At 39.1% G+C, this 20,554-nt stretch overlaps 1 protein-coding gene across 1 annotated transcript in view; it reads left to right on the top strand.

Annotated features, from left to right (window-relative positions):
* CEP290 (centrosomal protein 290) overlaps nucleotides 1–20,554 on the top strand; it is a 101,255-nt gene that overhangs the window by 7,745 nt on the left and 72,956 nt on the right. Inside the window, exons 5-14 of the mRNA XM_044980233.1 lie at nucleotides 2,532–2,601; nucleotides 2,888–2,934; nucleotides 5,454–5,597; nucleotides 14,344–14,397; nucleotides 15,605–15,757; nucleotides 16,010–16,192; nucleotides 16,598–16,687; nucleotides 16,775–16,897; nucleotides 18,023–18,146; nucleotides 19,404–19,576. Of these exons, the coding sequence (XP_044836168.1) occupies nucleotides 2,532–2,601; nucleotides 2,888–2,934; nucleotides 5,454–5,597; nucleotides 14,344–14,397; nucleotides 15,605–15,757; nucleotides 16,010–16,192; nucleotides 16,598–16,687; nucleotides 16,775–16,897; nucleotides 18,023–18,146; nucleotides 19,404–19,576 (1,161 nt within the window). The remainder of the gene's footprint in view (nucleotides 1–2,531; nucleotides 2,602–2,887; nucleotides 2,935–5,453; nucleotides 5,598–14,343; nucleotides 14,398–15,604; nucleotides 15,758–16,009; nucleotides 16,193–16,597; nucleotides 16,688–16,774; nucleotides 16,898–18,022; nucleotides 18,147–19,403; nucleotides 19,577–20,554) is intronic.

Raw genomic sequence — 20,554 nt, 5'->3', positions numbered from 1 at the left:
GGTGACACTCTTCAACTCCTGACAGTGCAGTCTGTTTAATGAATATACAACAGCCCTTTAATTGTCTTGTGGCAGGAAAGCATCAAATAACTTTTCAAAGCTGATTTCTTTTTATTCAGTCCATTGTCTGAGATAAACTTTCATAAAATTGAAAGACTAACAGGAAATGAAAGTCTGTTTTCAAAAAGTCCAAATATTCCTGTTTTTTTTATATAAGAGTTTTTTGGTTCTTAAAAGTCTTTTAAAATTAAATAATTTTGAGAAAGTCTTCAGCTTAAGTTGTTGATTCTAAATGACAGTTTTTGGAATGATGGATTTTCTTGTCTTCCTGAGTTGGTTGCGGGTTTGCTTGTGCACTGCCAGTAATTAATTTATTATCCATTAATATAAACGTTGTTTACACAAATGGCTTCTTACTCTAGTTTGCAAGGTCATTTGATTCCATGTTGGGACATAAAACATGTTATAATTTACATAGTGTGACCGAGGTCCCGGGGGGGCCACGCTGAGGTTACTCAATTAGGGCAAATTGCAAAGAATGGTGCAGACAATCCCCAAAGCTGGTGGTTATTCCAATACTTAGATCCACCAAGCTAGCCACAAAACAGCTTCTATAATATCTTACTGGTTACACAGAAGCCAAAACGCCAGCTCCCTTAACTTAAAAGCAACCCGGCCTTTGGGCTCTCTCCCAGACAGCCAAATTCTACCAATCCCAAAGAATCGGACACAGTACCTCCCAGGTTAATGAACATTCCAGATCTTGCCCAAATACATGCTTACAGCCAATTCTTATTAACTAAACTAAAATTTATTAATAAAGAAAAGAGAGTGTTGGGTAAAAGATCATTATACACACAGACATGAGTATAGTTCTGAGATCAGTTTCATAGTAGAGATTGGGAGCTTTGGAGTTGCAAAGAGTTCTTTCAGAGTTAGTCCATAGATTATAATCCAGTGTTCACATCCAGGGTGATCCAGATGGGACTGGAGATCTCAGTCTTACAACTCAAGCTTCCCCTGAATAAAGCTCAAGGAGATCTGAGATAAAAAGGATCAGGACCCAAGAGTCCTTTATTCAGTTCCAGGCCTTCTTTTGACAGCATAGAGTCCTCAGGTGACCAATAGGCAATCATCGGGACTTGGAAGTAGACCTATTTCCTAAGCATCACTGGTAATTAGATATACGGATTAACATAAAGCAATTGCCTATCTTCCACCATTCGCAGGTACTCTGCTATATACTTAAAAGAGAAATCGATACAGTGATACTACTATATTCACAGTTCTTTTAAATGTTAAGATCTCCTTTTGATCTTTCAATTCACAGAATACAACATAGACAGGAACCGTTTGATTACATTGTTAACCTCTAACAAGATATAGGTAAACATAGAATACTACAATTACTATCTTCTTCCAATTCTTTAACAATACAAGTTTACATTTCAAAGCTGTAGTCTATCTAACATTGCTTTGCTAGCTACTTGTAAGGAATAGCCCTAATTACCACTTACATATTTTCCTAATGTCTTTAAAGGTAAAATTTGGGTCATTTACCCTGATACTTGCTTAACCCTTTCTGGCCCAGCGTCACACATTGCAATGACATTAGGAGCTGTATTAGGCACTTTGCATTTAGCTAACGTATTTGCAACTATCCATTTCACAAAGGTGTTTTTCATTTCAATATTTTAAGAAATAAACAGAAGTTTAAAACATCTCCAGCTACACATGTTATTCTATAAGGTTTTTAAGAACATAAGTAGGTTTTCTTGCAAGAGGGTGGGGGTTATTAGAGCTCACTCTACCTAGATTTATTGCTGTGATAATATACCCTACATTCCTTCTTACAGTTAGCCTTCTACTTAAAACATTGTTTTACGTGGTCTGTGCTCTTGAGGTATGGTTGACGTTGGGAGAGAGAAACAAATCTTATTGAATTTCTTTGATTAGTTTTAACATTTTGCAACATAACTAGCTAAACATATATATTCTTATATTTCTGAGCACCCTGTGTATAACATTCTTGTAGCTACGTCTTAATATTCAGTAATGTGCAGACAAGTTTGTAACAACTTTACAATTATTTTATAATTTATTAATGTCATTTTTTTGCATCAATATCAAGGTATCTTCCTCCATCCCAAAACATGCTTATGAAATCTTTATATCACACTACTTGTATTCTATCATAGATGTATTGAAAATGGCAGTGCCAACCAGGTTACAAAGTCTGTTTTTTGTAGGGACCTTTTCTATAGTTTTCAGGATGTGTGCTTCTGAGCACATAAGATTTCTTTATTGTTAGTATAATTCCTGTGGAAAAATACCTACTGTGGCCTAGTGCCTACCTGTGGCCTAGTGCAGCTGCCTGGTGCTCGGAGGGTATCTTGTTCTATACCTGACTCAACTACTGGTCTGAGTGATGTTCCATTAGTTCTAAAATGAGATTTTGTGGAAGTTATCACCATCTCATAAATTAGCCTAAAGGTAAATCTGTTTTCTTGCTATGTATATTTCTTTGCTAGATGAAAGCCCAAGAGGTAGAGCTGGCTTTAGAAGAAGTTGAAAAAGCTGGGGAGGAGCAAGCCAAATTTGGTGAGTAACTCTTCTGAATAAGCATTTAAAAAAAATAGCTATGCACAAAGTGACTTATTACACGGGGTCTATAACTAATAAAACATTAGGCTTAAATAACTATGGGTTGAATCCTGTCCACATTGAAACCAATGGCAAAATTTCCATTGATTTCAATGGTGCCAGGATTTCACCCTGATATTGATAAATGGGAATGAAGATTGCTGCTGTTACTGTAGTTCTCATAAGTATTTCCTTTGCTTAGAGGTTTTGGATAACCCAGTATGTCCTATTTTTATTTCAACAGAAAATCAATTAAAAGCAAAGGTTATGAAACTAGAAAATGAATTAGAGGTATGTTTGTTTTTAAACTAAATTAGTTTCTAGAGCTCCAATGGTATTTATTCTTTGTGGACTTGGGTACAGTTTTTAACATTATTTGAGTTTTGAGCATGGAGAAATAATCTGTCCTTTTTAAAATGTTTATAAAAAGGTGGTGGGTTTTGTGCTTGGATAAAGAACTCAAAAAACCAAGTCCCTGTTCATGTTAGGGACTGATCAAAAGCCTATAAAAGTCAGTTAGAAGATACTGATTTTTTTTTCAGGCCATTGAAGTAAATGAAAGACAGACAGTGGAATATATTTTACGCTGCAGGTTGCAACTTTATGAACTTAAACTGGGTAGAAGTGGTATATGTCTCCACCTTATCTCACATACTAGGCACATAACCAGGTCCAGTGCATTGTGACAGGGCTCCCACTATCTAACCCAGCATTTCTTAAGCTTCATTGCACTGTGACCCCGTCTGACAACAAAATTACTACATGACCCAGTGCCCTGTGTTACTCTAAAATCAGGGCTGGCATTAGAGGGTGGCAAGCAGGGCAATTCCCTGGGGACCCACAAAGCTAAGTAGCTTCGGCGTCAGCCCCGGGTGGTGGGGCTCGGGCTTCAGCTTTCTGCCCTGGGCCCCAGTGAGTCTAACGCCAGTCCAGGTGACCCCATTAAAATGAACTCGCAACCCACAGTTTGAGAACTGCTGATCGAACCCAGGGGTGCCTAAACTTGGTTCGCAGCTTGTTCAGGGTAAGCCCCTGCTGGGTTGCGAGATGCTTTGTTTACCTGAGCATCTGGAAGTACGGCCGCTCGCAGCACCTAGTGGCCGCGGTTTGCCGTTCCTGGCCAATGGGAGCTGCAGGAAGTGGCACAGGACAGCCCACCCTTTCCCACAGCTTCCATTGGCCGGGAATGGCGAACCGCAGCCCCTGGGAGCTGCGAGCAGCTGTACCTGCAGATGCTCAGGTAAACAAAGCGTCTCACAGCCCACAAGGGGCTTACCCTGAACAAGCTGTGAACCAAGTTTGGGAACCCCTGATCTAACCTATAATCCTGTAGACCCTTCAGTCTACTCCCTGGATTCAGATCATGTCTGAGTTCTTTACTCGACAAGGGATAGAGAGTACCAAGGGAAAGCCTCTGTCTGAAAGATTTCAGACCTTCTTTTCTGTGTAGGGGCACAAGCAAAGCTAGTAAAAATCACGGGTCACATTTACCTCTGGGAGCTGGCTCTATTAGCCTTTATCCACACTAGACATCGACTGCAGATTGTGACAAATGACACACTCTTATATTATCGCTTAGTATCAGACTTCTGAATTCTATTATTTCTTACTTCAACTGTGCCTCCATGATACTGTGAGGAAACAAAGCTCCCTATCTACCTTACAGGGACAGGGGCAGGACAGCTGAAGAGGCAAGAGACTTGTGTAGCACAGGAAAAAGTTTAAATTTTTAAGAAAGGGAAGTATGAGAGTCAACCGGCTACCGATCCTCCTCCCTGCTGGCCAGTGGGATGTAACAAACCCAAATAGGGAGAGGGGCCTGACTCCAACCTGTGCTTTCCTCCCTCCTATCCCCCTGGGAGTGGCAAATCCCCTCTTTAGGTCCAACCAGTAACATCCTCCCCGACCTGCTTTGAGGGTTTGTGAGCTGGAGGAGGGGATATTTCAGGCAGAGGCTCTCCCTCACTGATTCCTCCTCTGGGGATACTGCATTCTCCCGGCTGTCCAAACAAATGTCCTCTTTTACTTACTAACTTATTTGCACACACACACTCTCTCTCTCTCTCTCTCTCTCTCTGAGATTTCTGGGGACAGATTCTCTAGGCTTTGGATCAGACACTTAGGGCAGGTCTACACTAAGGGCGGGGATTGAACTAGGGTATGCAAGTTCAGCTACGTGAATAGTGTAGCTGAACTCGAAGTACCCTAGTTCGAACTACTTACCCGTCCAGACGCCGCGGGATCGAAGTCCGCGGCTCCAAGGTCGACTCCGCCACCGCCGTTTGCAGTGGTGGAGTACCGGAGTCGACCGGAGCGCGCGGGGAGTTTGAACTATCGCGTCCAGATTAGACGCGATAGTTCGAACTCCGAGAAGTCGAACTCACCGCGTCGACCCGGCAGGTAAGTGTAGACTAGCCCTTAGGCCTCAGTGCGAGAAAGTGCCTTTGACATGCCTGAAGAAAATGGTTTCACAAATAAAAACAGTACCTACCGCTGAAAGAGATGTATTTGCAATGTATGGTTGTTAATTTCAGTATTAATTTGGAATATGCACCAAGTACATATGTGCACTGTGTATGTATGGAGATTTCTAGGAATATCTTTATTTTAATAAATCTGAAGATTTGTGCTCAAGTAATTTTTGTCGTTACTAAAACTTTACATGGAAACATCACCCATTATCTTGGTTTTTTAAAAACTGTTTGCAAACATTGTTACTTCCATGCAAATAAGTCTGTCTCACTAGTTGTCCTACATTTTTAATTTGAAGAAAAAAATGTACATTTGTTAGTTTTTAATGTTCTTCTAAGATGGCACAGCGAGCTGCTGGTGGTCGTGATACTCGTTTTTTGCGTGATGAGATCCGTCAGCTGGAAAAGCAATTGGAACAAAAAGACAGAGAATTAACAGATATCGAAAAGGAGCTAGAAAAAGAGAAGAAAGTTAATGAACAGGTAAGAAATATTTTATTCCCTTGCACAGCTTCTCTCTGATTTCATTACTCGTGGGCTAATGTCCCCCACCTGGAATTCGGAAGGGATCCAATGTTGTTGCTGGAATTTCCAGGCCTAAGCTCCATCCTTCAGCTCCGGCCACCAGATTCTTGCCTCCGTAGGTGGAACAATTTGGCAGTTCAGTTTCTCCTAACCATTTGTTTAGAAATCTTTACTTTTAAGAGGGTGAATTATGCCCTGCCTGTTCTCAGCCAGCCAGCCCTGGCAGTAATAGGATATGGGGCTCAAAGTCAAACCAGCATGTCGGGTACTCACCTTGCTCCGAGGAGGTGTGACTCTAACACAGAAAAGCCCAGTCAGGAGCATTTTATGTGAGAGTCTAAGGACAAGGAGAAGTACCCTGCCAGCTCAGGGGCTGAGTCCCTCAAGAGACCTGGACTGAAGGGGGAAAAATCCTGAAAAGATAGAGTGCACCTCCCCCAGGTACAGAAGTGGGTCCTCAATCCCCTGGGGAAAGAAGCAGGCTCTTACTCAATTCCATTTTCTCCCACTATGAGTTGAGGGAATTTCAACAATACTCAGGGTAGGTCCTGCAAACTGCAGAGACTCCAGATGCAAAGAGGCAAAAGCAATTGTGTACTTCCCAAGACAGAAATTCATATTTTTAATGAACAAGTGGGGTGAAAATCAGGGGTTGAACCTCTTCTCATTTGCCTTCCTCTGAGGGAGTGTTTGTGGGGCTTTCCCCATGCACAGAGGCTCTCACAGTGCTCTGTATCTTGTCACTGCTCCTCTTCCACCCTGCAGCACGTCTGGGCCTGCAGGGAAACCTGTTCCTGTGCAGCCCTACCTCAGGCTGCACTCTAATGAGAATTGTGGGTATCTGGCTTTCAGCCCCAAGGACCATTGCAGTGCCAGGGAAAGCAGCACAGATTTCAGGCAGCTTTGGAATGGGAATTGTGCCTTCTGATCATCCACCATAAACCCTTGCTCTGCCCAGGAAAGGGTCTCAGACTCTGAGCGGCAGGGATAGGCCCACCTTTCTCTCCCCACCGCTCACCTGCTCCACAGATTGGCTCCATATTAGGAGCACTTCAGGCAGTCAGTGACTAAGAGAGAGGCACAGGAGGACTGCATTCACCATGAACTGCACCTTCATGGGATTACAGAATTGTAAGTGAGAAATGCCCCCGAATGTTCAAAATTATCCTGATTTACTGAGTAAAGCCCTGATTGGTACAGAGTTGCTCCTACAATACTTACTTGAATGCTAGCCAGCATGGGGGAGTAGTCAGGCAGCTTTTCAGATATGTCTATGGAGCCTGTAGCAGCAAGCCTCCCAACCTGGGTCAATAGCCTTTGGTTTGGGCTACTATACTAAGAATAGGTGTCTAAGACAGCGCTTTATAGCTGTGGCTTGGTCTCTGAAGTCCACTCTGCTCCCTAGGCTTCAGAGCCCAGGCTTCAGTCTAAGCTGCAACATCTCTACAGCTATTTTTAGTGCGGTAGAGCGAGCCTGAGTCTGTCAACCCAGGCTGGGAGGCTCGCTACTGCGGGTTGTGTAGGCTTGCTCTGAGGCTCCTGGGACATCCAGCAAGCTATTTCCACATTCAAGTTATGTGTACAGTACCCCTCCTCGGTTGTGTGGTCCCCATGCCAGGATGAATAGTGTACTACCTTCCCCTGGTAAACAGCCAGGGAAATAAGTACCACAAGTACATCACAGACAAACTAAACAAAATCTACAGGACTTCTTCAGGACTTAGTGGCTTTCAAAGAACTCATTAATATTAATAAAATATTTCCCTTTCAAGCATTATTAAATACATGTTTTCCCAATGATGCCTCCTTTGAAGGCATCATAAAATCCAAATGAGGACACCTGATTAAACCAAACATTAAGCTAAAATGTTTATATAAAACATAGACGTTTCATAAATTTGGGGAGCCTAAGGTTGGTGCAACAATAGCTTTGCTACTCAAAAACCAAGTCAGAAGGGGACTTCTTCCAAAACACCCCATAGACAAGGGGTTTTCAAACTGGGTGTTGTGACCCCTCATGGGGTCATGAAGTTATTATGTGGGAGTTGTGAGCTGTCAGTTCTGTGGTGGTGCTTGGGCTGTCAGCCCTGCCATTCGTACGGCTGACAGCCCAAGTTCCGTCATGCACAGGGTTGACAGCCCAGCTCCACCCCCTGCCCCACTTTGCCTCCAGCCCTGCTCTGCCTCCAAAGAAAGGATGCCAAAATAGACATTCACTCAGGGCACCATTTTCTCCAAGGCTGGACCTGGGATTGAGACATTAGAAGGCTTGATTATTCAGCAGCTGAAGAGCTGCATTAAACCGCAGACCACTCAGAACACTGGGATAGGCCAAATTTTTTTTATAATTTAACAGTCAGACACACAGGCACATATTTTCTCTTCAAAATAATGGCCACATCTGCTGCTTAAAACTGCTAAAAAGTGAAAGTATCTTGAGTCTTACATTAAACACTATTTTACCAGCATTGTTACCTCTGGTATTGAAAAACCACAGTGCATCATGTGCTGTGAAGTTTTCAATGAAACCATGCAAGCTGCAGCAACATCTTGAAACTAGACATCCTGAGCATAAAAATCAAAGTGTGGATTTTTTTCAAATGCACTGAAGAGGCGACAAAGCCAGCCAGGCTTAATGCAGATGGACATTTCCGACAGCAAACGTCCTCGGCTGTGGAGGCCTCTTATGTTGTGTCACTATGAATTGTCCGTGCCAAGAAGCTGCATTCAAGAGGTGAGAAGTTTGTTCTGTCAGTGTGCAAAGATGTCTCGATTATAGTTGACAATGATACTGCCAAAAAGCTTAATATGCTTTCTATGTCAAATGATATTGTGAAACACAGGATATGTGAGATGTCTGAAGATACCAAAGAACAAGTTATGCACAAAATTAAACATTCTGCTTTCAGTACGTTCAGCCTCAACTTGATGAAATTACTGATGTTACTAACTGCATGGAATTGATAGTGTTCGTACGATATGTTAATAATGGGGATGTTAAGATGAATTCTTATTCTGTGAACAATTTGACATCAGCACAGGACATTTTCAATAAGATGAATGCCTTTTTCGAAAGCAGTGGCAATAAGTGGAAAAATCTTTTTTTTGGTATATGTACTGATGGTGCTCCAGCCATGATGGGTGTGTGGTCTGGCTTTCAGCAGAAGGTAAAGTGTGTGTCACCTAATGTGATTGTCACTCATGGAATCCATTGTCAAGTCCTAGCTGCAAAGACATTGCCAATGTGCTTTAATGCTATGGTGGATGTTGTATGCTTTGAATAGTTGTCCTTTCAAGAGCTCTGCAAAGAAATGCGTGGTGAATACAAAGTTTTGCTTTTCCACACTCAAGTCCGATGGCTTTCTAGGGGACGTACATTAAAGTGTGTTTTTATACTTCATGAAGAGATGGAGGAGTTTTTCCTGGAAAAAGAGAAACGAGCTGAACAAAATGTTCAGTGACAAGAAATGGCTTCTCTGCTTAGCATACCTAGTCAATATCTTTGATAGCCTTAATGACCCTTAGTCTGTCACCTCAGGGAAAATGTTCAATGTTAATAGACCTGACTAATAAAATCAGAGCCTTCCAGATGAAGTTGGATCTGTGGCGCAGTAATTTGGACACAGACAGATATGGCATGTTTCTGACACTTTCCTCATTCAGTGAAGAGGAGGAAGTCAATATTGATAGTGCTCTCAAGTCAGCTATTAGTGAACATCTGAACATCTGCTTTCCAGCGCTACCAGAAGCACTTCATTCCCTGGTGAAGAACCCTTTCAGTGTGATGGCTGAGAAGGAACAGTTTATCGACATGATCAATGATGACAAAGTGAAAGCAAAATTCACACAGCTGCCTCCATACCAGTTCTGGTGTTCAGTTGCATGTGAATACTCACTGGTGGTTGAAATGGCCCTGAGAGTTCTTCTGCCATTCCCCACTATATATAAACGCAAGAGTGGATTCTGCAGTCTTCTCACAATAAAGATGAAATCCCGAAACCGATTTGATGTAAAGGACGATATCAGGTGTGCCTTTTCTAGCATAACGCCAAGAATAGAACTTCTTGTCTCGAATAAACAGCATCGTCCATGTCACCGATTTTCTTGATGCTTATGATTATGCTTATGGTGATTAATTGCTGTCAAGTATTAAAATGAAATTCTACTTAACAGTAACTTAAAAATAACTTTTCTGCTTCTAACATTAATTCAATAAAAATGGGTTTTAGTCTTAATTTAAAAGCAGTGAGGAAAAAGTACATTCATTTTAAACAATAAAGTTATACATTTAGAATTTAAGATAGTGTTTGTTTTTAATTTAAGGGGGAGGATTGCACTCAGAGGCTTGCTTTGTGAAAGGGGTCTCCAATACAAAAAGTTTGCGAACCAGTGCTGTAGACCATAACACTGATGACACGATGCACATCAATTTCAAAGCCCTCAGCTATCACCTTTCAGACCAAAGGTTTTTCATACACTTTGCAAGGAAAGCCTACTCTATGGCAAATGAATGGCTCATGGACTTGGGATATGATTTTTGCTTGGAGTGAGACATCTTGGGCTCTGTCTTGGTCAAGCCCTTGATATGATTTGTAACAAGCAATGGGTTTTAACTTGGTGATCAAAAGGAAGCTATGTTACATCCACAAATTGCCATCATTTATCCTAAACGGCTATCTGATGAATGCAAACTTACAGGTGAGGAGCTAGTGTGGGGAAACAGAGAAATTATCAGATGAGATTGCAAAGACACCTCAACACTCACTCTCAAAGCCAGCATAGCAATCTGTTGCTTGCTACCAGCCCAAAGGGCATCCAAAAAGGGGCTATTACCATGGAAGAGGGAAAAATATGGATCAAAAGTTCCAAGGAAACTGTGACGGGATCCACGGGGTGCAGCATCAGACTGTGGGACCACTGTGCCCCCTTAACTCTCCAGCCTGGGCTGTCTCTCACAATGAGTTGCTAGTGACAAGCAGCAAACCCCTCCAGGCGCTGTTATCACTCAGCATAACTGCATGTGGAGCCCCACATCCAGCTAGATTGCATGAATGCTCCCAGAGCCACTCATGAATCACACAGAGAAAGATACCAACCAGATCCCCCCAGCTTCCAGCTTTGTACCTCAGCAGTGCAAGACAGTATATTCCTGAAGACCCTTTATTGAGCAATGCAAGTTTATTAATTGGGTCACCATTTCATCAATGGAAAGTAGATATACACCAGCCTTTGTGACCTGAGCAGATTTACCAAACAGTAAAACAAGTTTATTGATTGATTACAAAAGATAGATTTTTTTAAGTGATTACAGGTGATAGACAAAAAGTCAGAGTGGTTACCAAAATAAAATAAAATATATAAGCATGCAGTCTAAACCTTAACTCTTATCACACTAGAAAGTATTTAGATGAAGCAATGTTCTCACCCCACTGGATCTTACAATCCTTAATATACAGGTTTATCTCTTAAACATGGGCCAGTCTCCTCTGTTGAAGTCTTCAGTTTTCTGAGCATTCTTGTTGCTTGCAGTGTAGGTAGCGGGAGGAGAAAAGGAAAAGCATGGGGCCACAGTGTTCTGTTTTATACCCTTAGTCCATGTGCTTGGAGAACACGAGTCCAGGCATGCCTGTTTGGCATTGCTGAGTCACCAGGCAAGATTGAGCAATTCCCCTGGTGTGGCCTTGTTCAAGTGAGTCATTGAATTTTACCCCTTGCAGGACAATGGCTGTTGATGGTTGTTTGACACTTGCGTGGGTGTTGGTTAGTTCCCTGGTCCTTGTCTCTGGGGATCTAATATCTGGATTATTCCAACCTAGCTTGCTGGGGATATCACAGTGTAGGAGGGAAGCTGTGTGTCCTGGAAAAAAATGAGTCTCCAACCAAGAGAGGTGACGGCTGAGAAGCCAAGAGCCTAGAGTGGGTGCCCTCGAGCAACCAAGGAGGGGAGAATAGAGGTGCAGTTTTCCTGAACTGTGACAGTAAGTGCAAATAACATGTGGAAAGCCAACCCAATTTTCAGTCTAGATCCTTGCATATTTACTATGGAAGCAAGCATACAAGATTTCCAAAATCTAATTGCATACATCTTTTTAGTTCATTTTGACACCTCTGTCAGGGTGTATCCTAAAAAATACATCCTATACCTGGCCATAGGAATTCATACCAGTTGTCCATCAAGTCCCCGATACTGTCTATGATGCAACTAGTAGAAGGTGCAAGAAACTATATAGTGGGCAATTATGATACTTTCAGAAGTTTCCTTCTTCTTGCCATTAGGGGTTTGCTTATGTTTGAGGCATGAGTGTTTATATCACTTCCAAAACTAGGGGTACAAAAGGTCAAAGCTTCTCCATGGCAATGGAAATAATGTCCTGGGTAGAGAAGAATCTGCTACCTTTCCAGAAAGTTCACCTAAAAGATACAGAAAAGAAGAAAATGGAGAGTTTTGGTGGTCCTCCTAGTGCTCTAGTGACCCAGAAGAAACTTTAGACATGCCAGACAGCCAACGACCCCACATTGTACCTGCAGAAAACACCAGACCTCTTGAAGCAGGGATTCCTTCTTTAAGATTGGGAATATCTGCATTTAACAGCCTGGGTATCAGAAGAGAAGTGTAGTTCAGCATGGATTTTCCATTAACTTCTAATACAGTTTGGTGTCCAGACAGAACTCAACCAGAATAATTAATTGATCTGGTCAAATTTATGTTTCTGGTGGGAGGGGAAACAGAAAGCTCTTTGGGGTAGTGTTTGCACTGTGCCTGGCACAATGCTGCCCTTACCACTAGACGTTATTGTGATGCAAATAATAATCCCAAAGTTCTGGTGATTTTAGTTATATTAGAGTTTCTCCAGGAGGTTTGGTTGGAGTTCTACTTGTAAAAGAGGATACCAGCCATACTGGCATTTTGTAAACTCCATCTTATCAGGTGCCAAGTTTAATCACAGTGACATGTGAGACATGACTTGCCTGGTCTTTCTCATCACCATTGCCTCTGAAAGGCAACTTTTGGAATTAGTTCCCATATCCATACAAGACCTTTGTCATAAGGAAAAGGTTATTTTTATAGCTCCAGAAACCTTTCTGTTCAAGGTAAGTTCCTCTCTCCACGATTCCTGGGAAATAGTTCTTCCATCACTTTGTTTGAACCCGTGGAAGCTTGTGGAACAAATGGACATTCCTAGAGCTCTAAAGATATAGCTCCAGCATATGGAGTACATATGCCAATTGTAGCTGGTTCATCTTATTCTATCCAAAATGCCAAGGGCTAGAGGTTGCTGCAGGCAAGATGTAAAAAAATCCTCGATCAATTGTTAGGCATATGGGAAACTATTTATAGAAGTCCCTAAAGGCACTCAGGGAAAAGTGTATGAGCCTCATCTCAGGAAGATTTACAAAGTAAGTTTTCTTTCCTCTGCAGCCTTTGGTAGGAAGATGCTACCACTTTGGTTCCCACACAGCTCCTTAGTTTATAAAGCTCTTGCTTTGTATTGGGGGACCTTCCTTTCCTGCATATTATTCTACTATAATAATTAAACTGCTTCTCCTTTCCCTCCTTATTACTGGGATTCCCTGCTTGCTACTTCCCATGAGTAATAAATGAGGAGAGAAGCTGTGCAACAGAATGAGAAATTTCTTACCTGATAATTTTCTTTCTATTAGCAGCTTCTCTCTGAATTTCATCCAATTTAGTAGTCTGGTAATTCACCAGAATATAATTGAAATTTTTCTCTAAAGGAAGAATTAGTCATATATTGTCTTAAGGGTACAGTTGCCTTCATGCTAATAATTGTTTGCTGGAATGTTTCTATGATGGTGCAAGAACTCTTCTGGTGGCCTGAGCTGAAGGGTGAAGCTTAGACCTCAAGTCTCTCACAACAACATTAGACCACCTGTGGAATTCACAGGTGGAGGGCATTAGTCCATGAGTAATTAATTTGGAGAGAAGCTGGTAATAGAGAGAAAATGATCAGGTAAGAAATTTCTCAATCCAACATCTCTAAAACTATCATAAGATTCTAATGCATACTTTACTAGAAGAGCATTCTGAGAATGGTCTTTGAAGTGAAATGTGTTGATGATATGGGACCACAGCATACATACAAACAAAAAAAATGTGTGAAGTTTTATTTTTTGTAATAGATGGTGATAACAAATGAACTGGAGTAGAATTATTTGCATTATGTCTTGGTTTTCTGATTGTCATACACTTTTATATTGTTATCTTAATAAAGCTTTATTTTTGAGTCCACATGAAGTAGGGGAACATGAATGGTGTGGGGTTTGAGAACTCCTGAGTTCTAATACTAGTTTTGTCACTGATTCACTTTGTGACCTTTAATCTGTGTGTCTCTTGCTCTATATGTAAAATGGGATAATGATAGCACCTATCTTACAGGGCTGCTGTGATGGTTAAAGTATTTATGGTGCTTTAAAATTGTAAAAGCACTATATAAATGATACATTTAATTGTAGAAAATCAAAATGAGTTTTAGATGACCTTTAGTCCTTATGTATGTAGTTGAGTGGTTTGTGCCAGCACCACTTACTCTCCTGAGGAATTCTAAACTAAAGACCAAATGAAGTACCTCCCATTGTCTTCTCCAGTATGTATCCAAGGGTAGAACTTGGCTCTGAGATGTCATAACATATGACAGTTAAGCGATTTAAAATATATATAATATCACTATTCCTATCATTTTAGCTTGCTCTTCGAAATGAGGATGCAGAAAATGAAAACAGCAAGTTAAGAAGAGAGGTTAGTAGAAAAGTGTTATTCATATAATACCTATCCAATTAATTTATTTCATATATGTTTCTCTTGAATTTTTGACGCGACAGTCTAATTTATTTTGGCACATTTATCAGGTACTGGAACTAGGGGAACGTTAAGTTCTAAGTAACCAGATTTTAAGACTCTCCTTTAAAAGAAGTACATATTTGGTGAAACTTGACTCTTTGAGGGTAGGAATTGCATCTGTGTTCGAATTTGCATAGCCCATAACACAATGGGGCCGTTATTTTGACTGAGCCTCTGAGCTCGACTGTAATAAAAAATATGAAATAATAAAAACCTTTTTGTAGAGTCATAATATAAAATAATGTGTTATTTAAATATACTCCGTTACTTTAGATGCCAAAATGAAGTAAAATAATGGCTAGGCTGATATCTCAGGGTGGATTTATTTAGTGATACTCATAGGGTATTTTAGGCAACTGGACACTTTTCTTTTCTTGTGTGTGGGAACTTTTGCAGTTTTCCCCCCTCTCTTTTTCTAACATTCATCCTTCAGTTAGGTCCTCTTTCAGGCCACAGCTACCAAGATGCGCTTCTTCCATTACTGCCATTGCTGCCCGGCTCCTTTCTCATGTCACTGGTTGTAGTATTCTATATTCCTGTTGACTGGCTGTGTGAAATTTCACTTGTCTGCCTTTTAGAGCAAGTTTTAAAGGACATACAAGAGAATCTTACAAACTTTTTTAGTTTGTGGTATTTTTTCTGTCTGCTGAGAAATTTTCAGATTGTGAACTTTCAGTGAGTTTGAGATTTTTGAAAGCTAATTTTTCCCTTCCTTATCAAAACTGATGAGTTTCACCTATTTAAGTTTAGAAGCTATGTGTTTGGTAGTCTTAATTTCTAGTATACAGTTCCATTATTCTTTGTTAATGTATATAAAGCTATGCATTTTTTAACATTTTCTCTTTTTGCTCGTCTATTTTTTAAAAATGTATTTTTTCTAATTCTGTGTTGCTCTTCATCTCCTTTCTTACTTTGTTCTGTCCTTTTTAATTTGGAGAAAAAACGAATAAAGAAAAAGGTGAGGATCCAAGGTATTCAAAAGCGTACTGTAGGAATTTGAATGAGCTTTTACTAACTTAAGTGTGTGTGGTAGCTTTCTAGAAAAATAGTATTTTCAACCTCTGATTTTTACTAATTCTTTATTTTGGGGCTTCTTTGTATGCAGAATGAACAACTTCGCCAGGATGTAATTGACTACCAGAGACAAATAGATTCACAAAAGGAAATGCATATGTCATGTAGAGGAGATGAGTCTGATTACAGATCTCAATTATCCAAAAAGAACTTTGAGCTTGTCCAGTATCTGGATGAAATTCAGGTAAAGTTTATGGATGCTTAATCAATTTAGTACAACAATAATGTTACCAATTTATTGTCATTTGGCATAACCTTTCAGTGCCTAACAGACTTAGCTGGATTTCAAGGGGTCATCTAGAGGTGAAAAACTGTATCCCATTACTAATTCCCTAAACCTTCCAGACCCTACATTTAGTACAAGTTATATACTGATAGAAGATTTGAAGTACCAAACCATATATTTTTAAAAGTAACTTTTTCTCTAACTTTGTAGAGTTTGACCGAAACTAATGAGAAATTAGAAGCTCAAAACCAGGAAATGAGGAAAAACTTAGAAGAATCAGTGCAGGAAATGGAGAAGATGACTGATGAGTATAACAAAATGAAACTTATCGTGCAGCAGTCTGATATTGTTATGGACCAATTAAGAAAGGAAAAGGAACAGTATAAGTTTCAGGTAATAAATGGCTTGTCCATTATTGAAGGGTATGTACTTTTCTGGACAATGCTGCATAGTGGCAATTTGCCTTAAACCTAAGGCACAATATTTTTAATGTTTTTAAAATGTTCTATTTATTTTATCCAATTCCAAATAAGAAAAAATACTACTTTCTTTAACAACAAAAAAAATCGTTCTTGACTAGAGAGCTAACTTGAAACCCAGCACAAATGTTAAGAACTTGATTATAAATCATAGAAAAAAGGCTTCATATAAAATGTTAGCATTCCTCTTACTATAGCACAAGTTTGTATTACTCCTATAGCATTAATGTAATAAGTGTATTTACAGGTGTGGTTTTGTGTGTGTGTATAGTATAATATGTGTAAATTTTTATGAATTAATCAGTGTGTCAATTTACAGATACAGGAACTAACAGACCAACTTAAAGCAAAAAATGAAGAAGATGATCCCCTCATGGCAGCTGTAAATGCAAAAGTTGAAGAATGGAAGGTACTTTATAGTCGTTTCTGATTGCATGTTACCTTTAGAAATTATTTTAGGTATCTCTCCTTATTATGTTGCTTATGTTCCTTGCAGAGAATCTTGGCTTCTAAGGATGATGAAATCATAGAATATCAGCAGATGTTGTTTAACTTGAGAGAGAAACTGAAAATGGCCCAACTTGATGCAGACAAAAACAACGTTATGGCACTCCAGCAGGTACTGTCTATGCAAACGTGCATGTGTCATAACCTCTCTTTTAAATAACTGCCTGTACAAGTCCATGTGCCAAACACCATGTCATTGGGCAGTTGAGAGTCTGTTTCAGACCTATGCAAAGGCTTACCTTCTTTCAAGTGTTCCTCATGTTAGTCCCAAAATTATGCATGTTCCACACAAATTTGGTGTCCTTGCACTTTTGTGTAGAAAATTATTTACATCAGAATAAGGAATTGTAAAACGATATGTAACTGTGTCAATCTCTTACCTTTCAGCTGAAATGTGTCTGGTTTGATTTCTGCCAAAGACTGAACTTTTGTTTCTTCAAAGTTTTTATCAAATCAGTTCAGCTGTTGTTCTTGAAACTTTCCTGTTTTACAGTCTTTCTGTGACTTCTTTTGAACTGTTCTCCTTTCTGGTCTGACTTCTTTCACTCAGCATAGAGAAATACATCAGACTCTCTATTCAGCTTCCTAAGCTGCACATGCATGCACAGAATCTGTAGAATAGTGGCATACTGTTAAGAGCTCACATATGCAACCAGATTGTACAGAGTACATTTTTATTTTTTAAACCTCTAACTTTGAGAAATCCCAACCAAATTTTCACTAACCCTCTGAAAGACACATGCATCCAGGAACACAGGAATTGCCCTACAGGCCAGTGGTCTGTCTAGTCCAGAATCTTGTCTCTGTCAGTAGCCAGCACCGGATGCTTATGAAGAATTTGCAAGAAAGACCCCAATCTTGCCAACATGCACATGCTTAACTTAAAGTTTGCATGTTGGTCCACTGAAGTTGATATATATCTCAAAACAGCTCAATAAATATGTATTTAAAGGGTATTGCTTTACGTACTATTTTTACAAGGTTATATTAATTGTATATTTTACTTTTGACTATTTTTCTTTTATTTTTACTGCTTTGCCTTTATATACCCACTACTAGATAATATCTGAACTTTATGTTGTAAGTATTACCATTTCTTTAATTGTTTCTTTCAGATTTTTTTTGTATCAACTGTTCTACATCTTTTCATTTTCTTTCTGTTCAAAGTAGTAAGTTACTCTGTGTTAGCAGTTTATTAAATATTAATTACTTTTCTAACATAATTGCATTTTTGTAGGGGGTGCAAGAACGAGACAGTCAGATCAGGTTGCTCACTGAGCAAGTTGAACAATATACAAAAGAAATGGAAAAAAATGCATTGATTATTGAGGATTTGAAAAATGAACTCCAAAAAGATAAAGGTAATTTGGTATTTTTATACCAAATTGGTGGCAACTTATAATGAGCATTTTTTAAAACTTTACATTGTTTTCTGTATTTTTAAAGAATATGAATGACATTTATTCCCTTACTGATTCACTTCCATTTGATAAACATTGGACACTGACTTTCAGTGTGTGGGTGTGATCAAATTAATTGTTTATAGCTATTGAAGTATCTAGTATTAAAGTCTGTTTTATAAATACTTGTCATATTTCTTCAAGTACTGTAGATTTATGTAAGTTTCACTCAGAAATATGCAGTTACATCTTCTGTGGCATAGTTATATGTACAAACAGTAATACATTGCCTACATACCAATTACAAAAGTAGATACGGTAATTTAACTGTGACTCTGTGATAAATTAACTTAAAAAGAGTAAGTTAAATTCAGATACAAACTGCAGTAAGAGACCATTTATTAAACCTCCAGAAGCAAAGAGATGTAGCTGGGCTCTGATTCTGCATAGATTTAGGCCTTATTTATCTCCATAGGGAAGTTATAAGGGTATAAGGTATGAATTTAAACTGCTATAATTATACTGGTATAACACCTCTTGTGGACACAGTTATTCTGGTATAAAAATGCTTCTTTCTGGTTTAATTTATGTCACTTTGGAAGCAGTTTAAGATGAGCTGGGGGAAAAATATTTTTTTTCTGGAATAAGTGTGTCTATGTAGGGGAGTTATACTAGTATACATGTAACAGTTTAACTACACTACTATAATTATACCACTATAACTGAATATATTTCCCATGTAGTCAAGCCCTTACATATGTGCTTAACTTCATTTACTGTGAGCACTCCTATTGGCTTCAGTGGAAGTAATCAGAATGCATAAGATTAAACATATACATAAGACTTTTCAGGATCAGGGTCTTAATATATAAAGTCTTTCTTACACACATGAAGAGTTCTAAATATGCGAGTTGTGCCATTGAACTCAAATGGAATGCTATTGTCCATTATATGAACTAACTTCACATAAGTTGCCTTAATAGTTGCTTGTAAAAATAAAAAGACCATAATATAAACTGCTGTAAAACTGTTTATTTCAGAATGAAGTTAAAAGATTTGTGAAAACCAAAACTCAAATACAAAATAATAATTTACTTGAGGCAACTTTGCTAGATTTCAATCCAAACAAAGTAGAAGCACTCAGTTACTTCATATCAGAAATGGCTTAATGTTCTTAATCATTCAAAATATAACAGCAAAATTTGCTTTTCTTTCCAGGTCTCTCATCTCTTGCTCAGCAGAATCGTATTGGAGAAATACAGGAAAAATTACAGCTGCTGGAACAGAGAACTAAAGAGGCTGAGAGAGTGGCAGAATTAGCAGAGTCTGATGCTAGGGAAAAGGACAAAGAACTCATTGAGGCTCTGAAGCGAACGAGAGACTATGAAACGGTACACAGTTTATTTGATAAAATGAAAAGAGCAGTTTTTGACTATATCTTCAACAGATCTTTTTTTTTGTTCGCAGTTTTCCCATTTACTATGTTCTAGCTGAAAAAAAACCAAAAACAAATATCAAATGAACAACTTCCCATGTTGTTTTTTCTCTCATTCTTATGCATTCCTTGATCTTGTTGTAAATGGTAGATGAGTGAATTGAGTCTTGAGTTAAGCTATATTTGGCAAGGTATATGAAACTTCTATTTGAGCATCCAGAATAGTTGTCTTGAGACAACAGAAGTTGGATAGCTAAGATGAGGAGCTTTTGAAGGGTCAGCAGTTAAGCTAGTAACAGAAATCCATCTCGCAAACAGTGGGAAAAGCACTTCTGAAAATTACTGGCAGCACCAAGTAAAAAAATGTTTGTCAGAGAAGTAAGAGGAATGAAAAGATGCCATTTTTAGATAATCACTTTCCTGATCCTAACTGTGCTTTAAATGTTTGCATTCCTAAAATATTCTGCAAATTTGGACCCTGATTCTTTGCAGAGATCTATGTATGTGTGGCGCTCATTGCAGGATCAGGGACTTAGCATGTGCATGTTACACATATACATCTCACGGTAAAGAAAAAGATGCAGTTCCTTTCCATCGCATTGAATTGTATTGTTTGTTAAATAGTAAACGTCACATTGTCGGATGATGTCTGATTATCAGTGATAAGCTTTAAGGTTTTTTTTGTTTTTTTTTAGCCATACTTGTGAAAGGGTGATCACGTGACAATTCTGTTTGACAATGCAACAAAAGGTTTTTGTTTACCATATTTTCAAAATAAAAAAAGGACCTTTTTATGGCAACATTTTTTAGGGTTGCAGAATATTCATGCAAAAGTACTTTTTAAAAATGTGCGCTAGTATCACTACTTCAGACTCAGCAGAGAGGCATGTGTATTTCTCAAAGGTAGTGGATTTTTTCAAATAACTCAATGTTC

Source organism: Mauremys mutica, chromosome 1 (assembly GCF_020497125.1).
Source record: "Mauremys mutica isolate MM-2020 ecotype Southern chromosome 1, ASM2049712v1, whole genome shotgun sequence".
NCBI classification, from domain to species: Eukaryota; Metazoa; Chordata; order Testudines; family Geoemydidae; genus Mauremys; species Mauremys mutica.
Note: the sequence above shows the minus strand (reverse complement) of the source record. Positions and strands in the feature narration are given on the sequence as shown.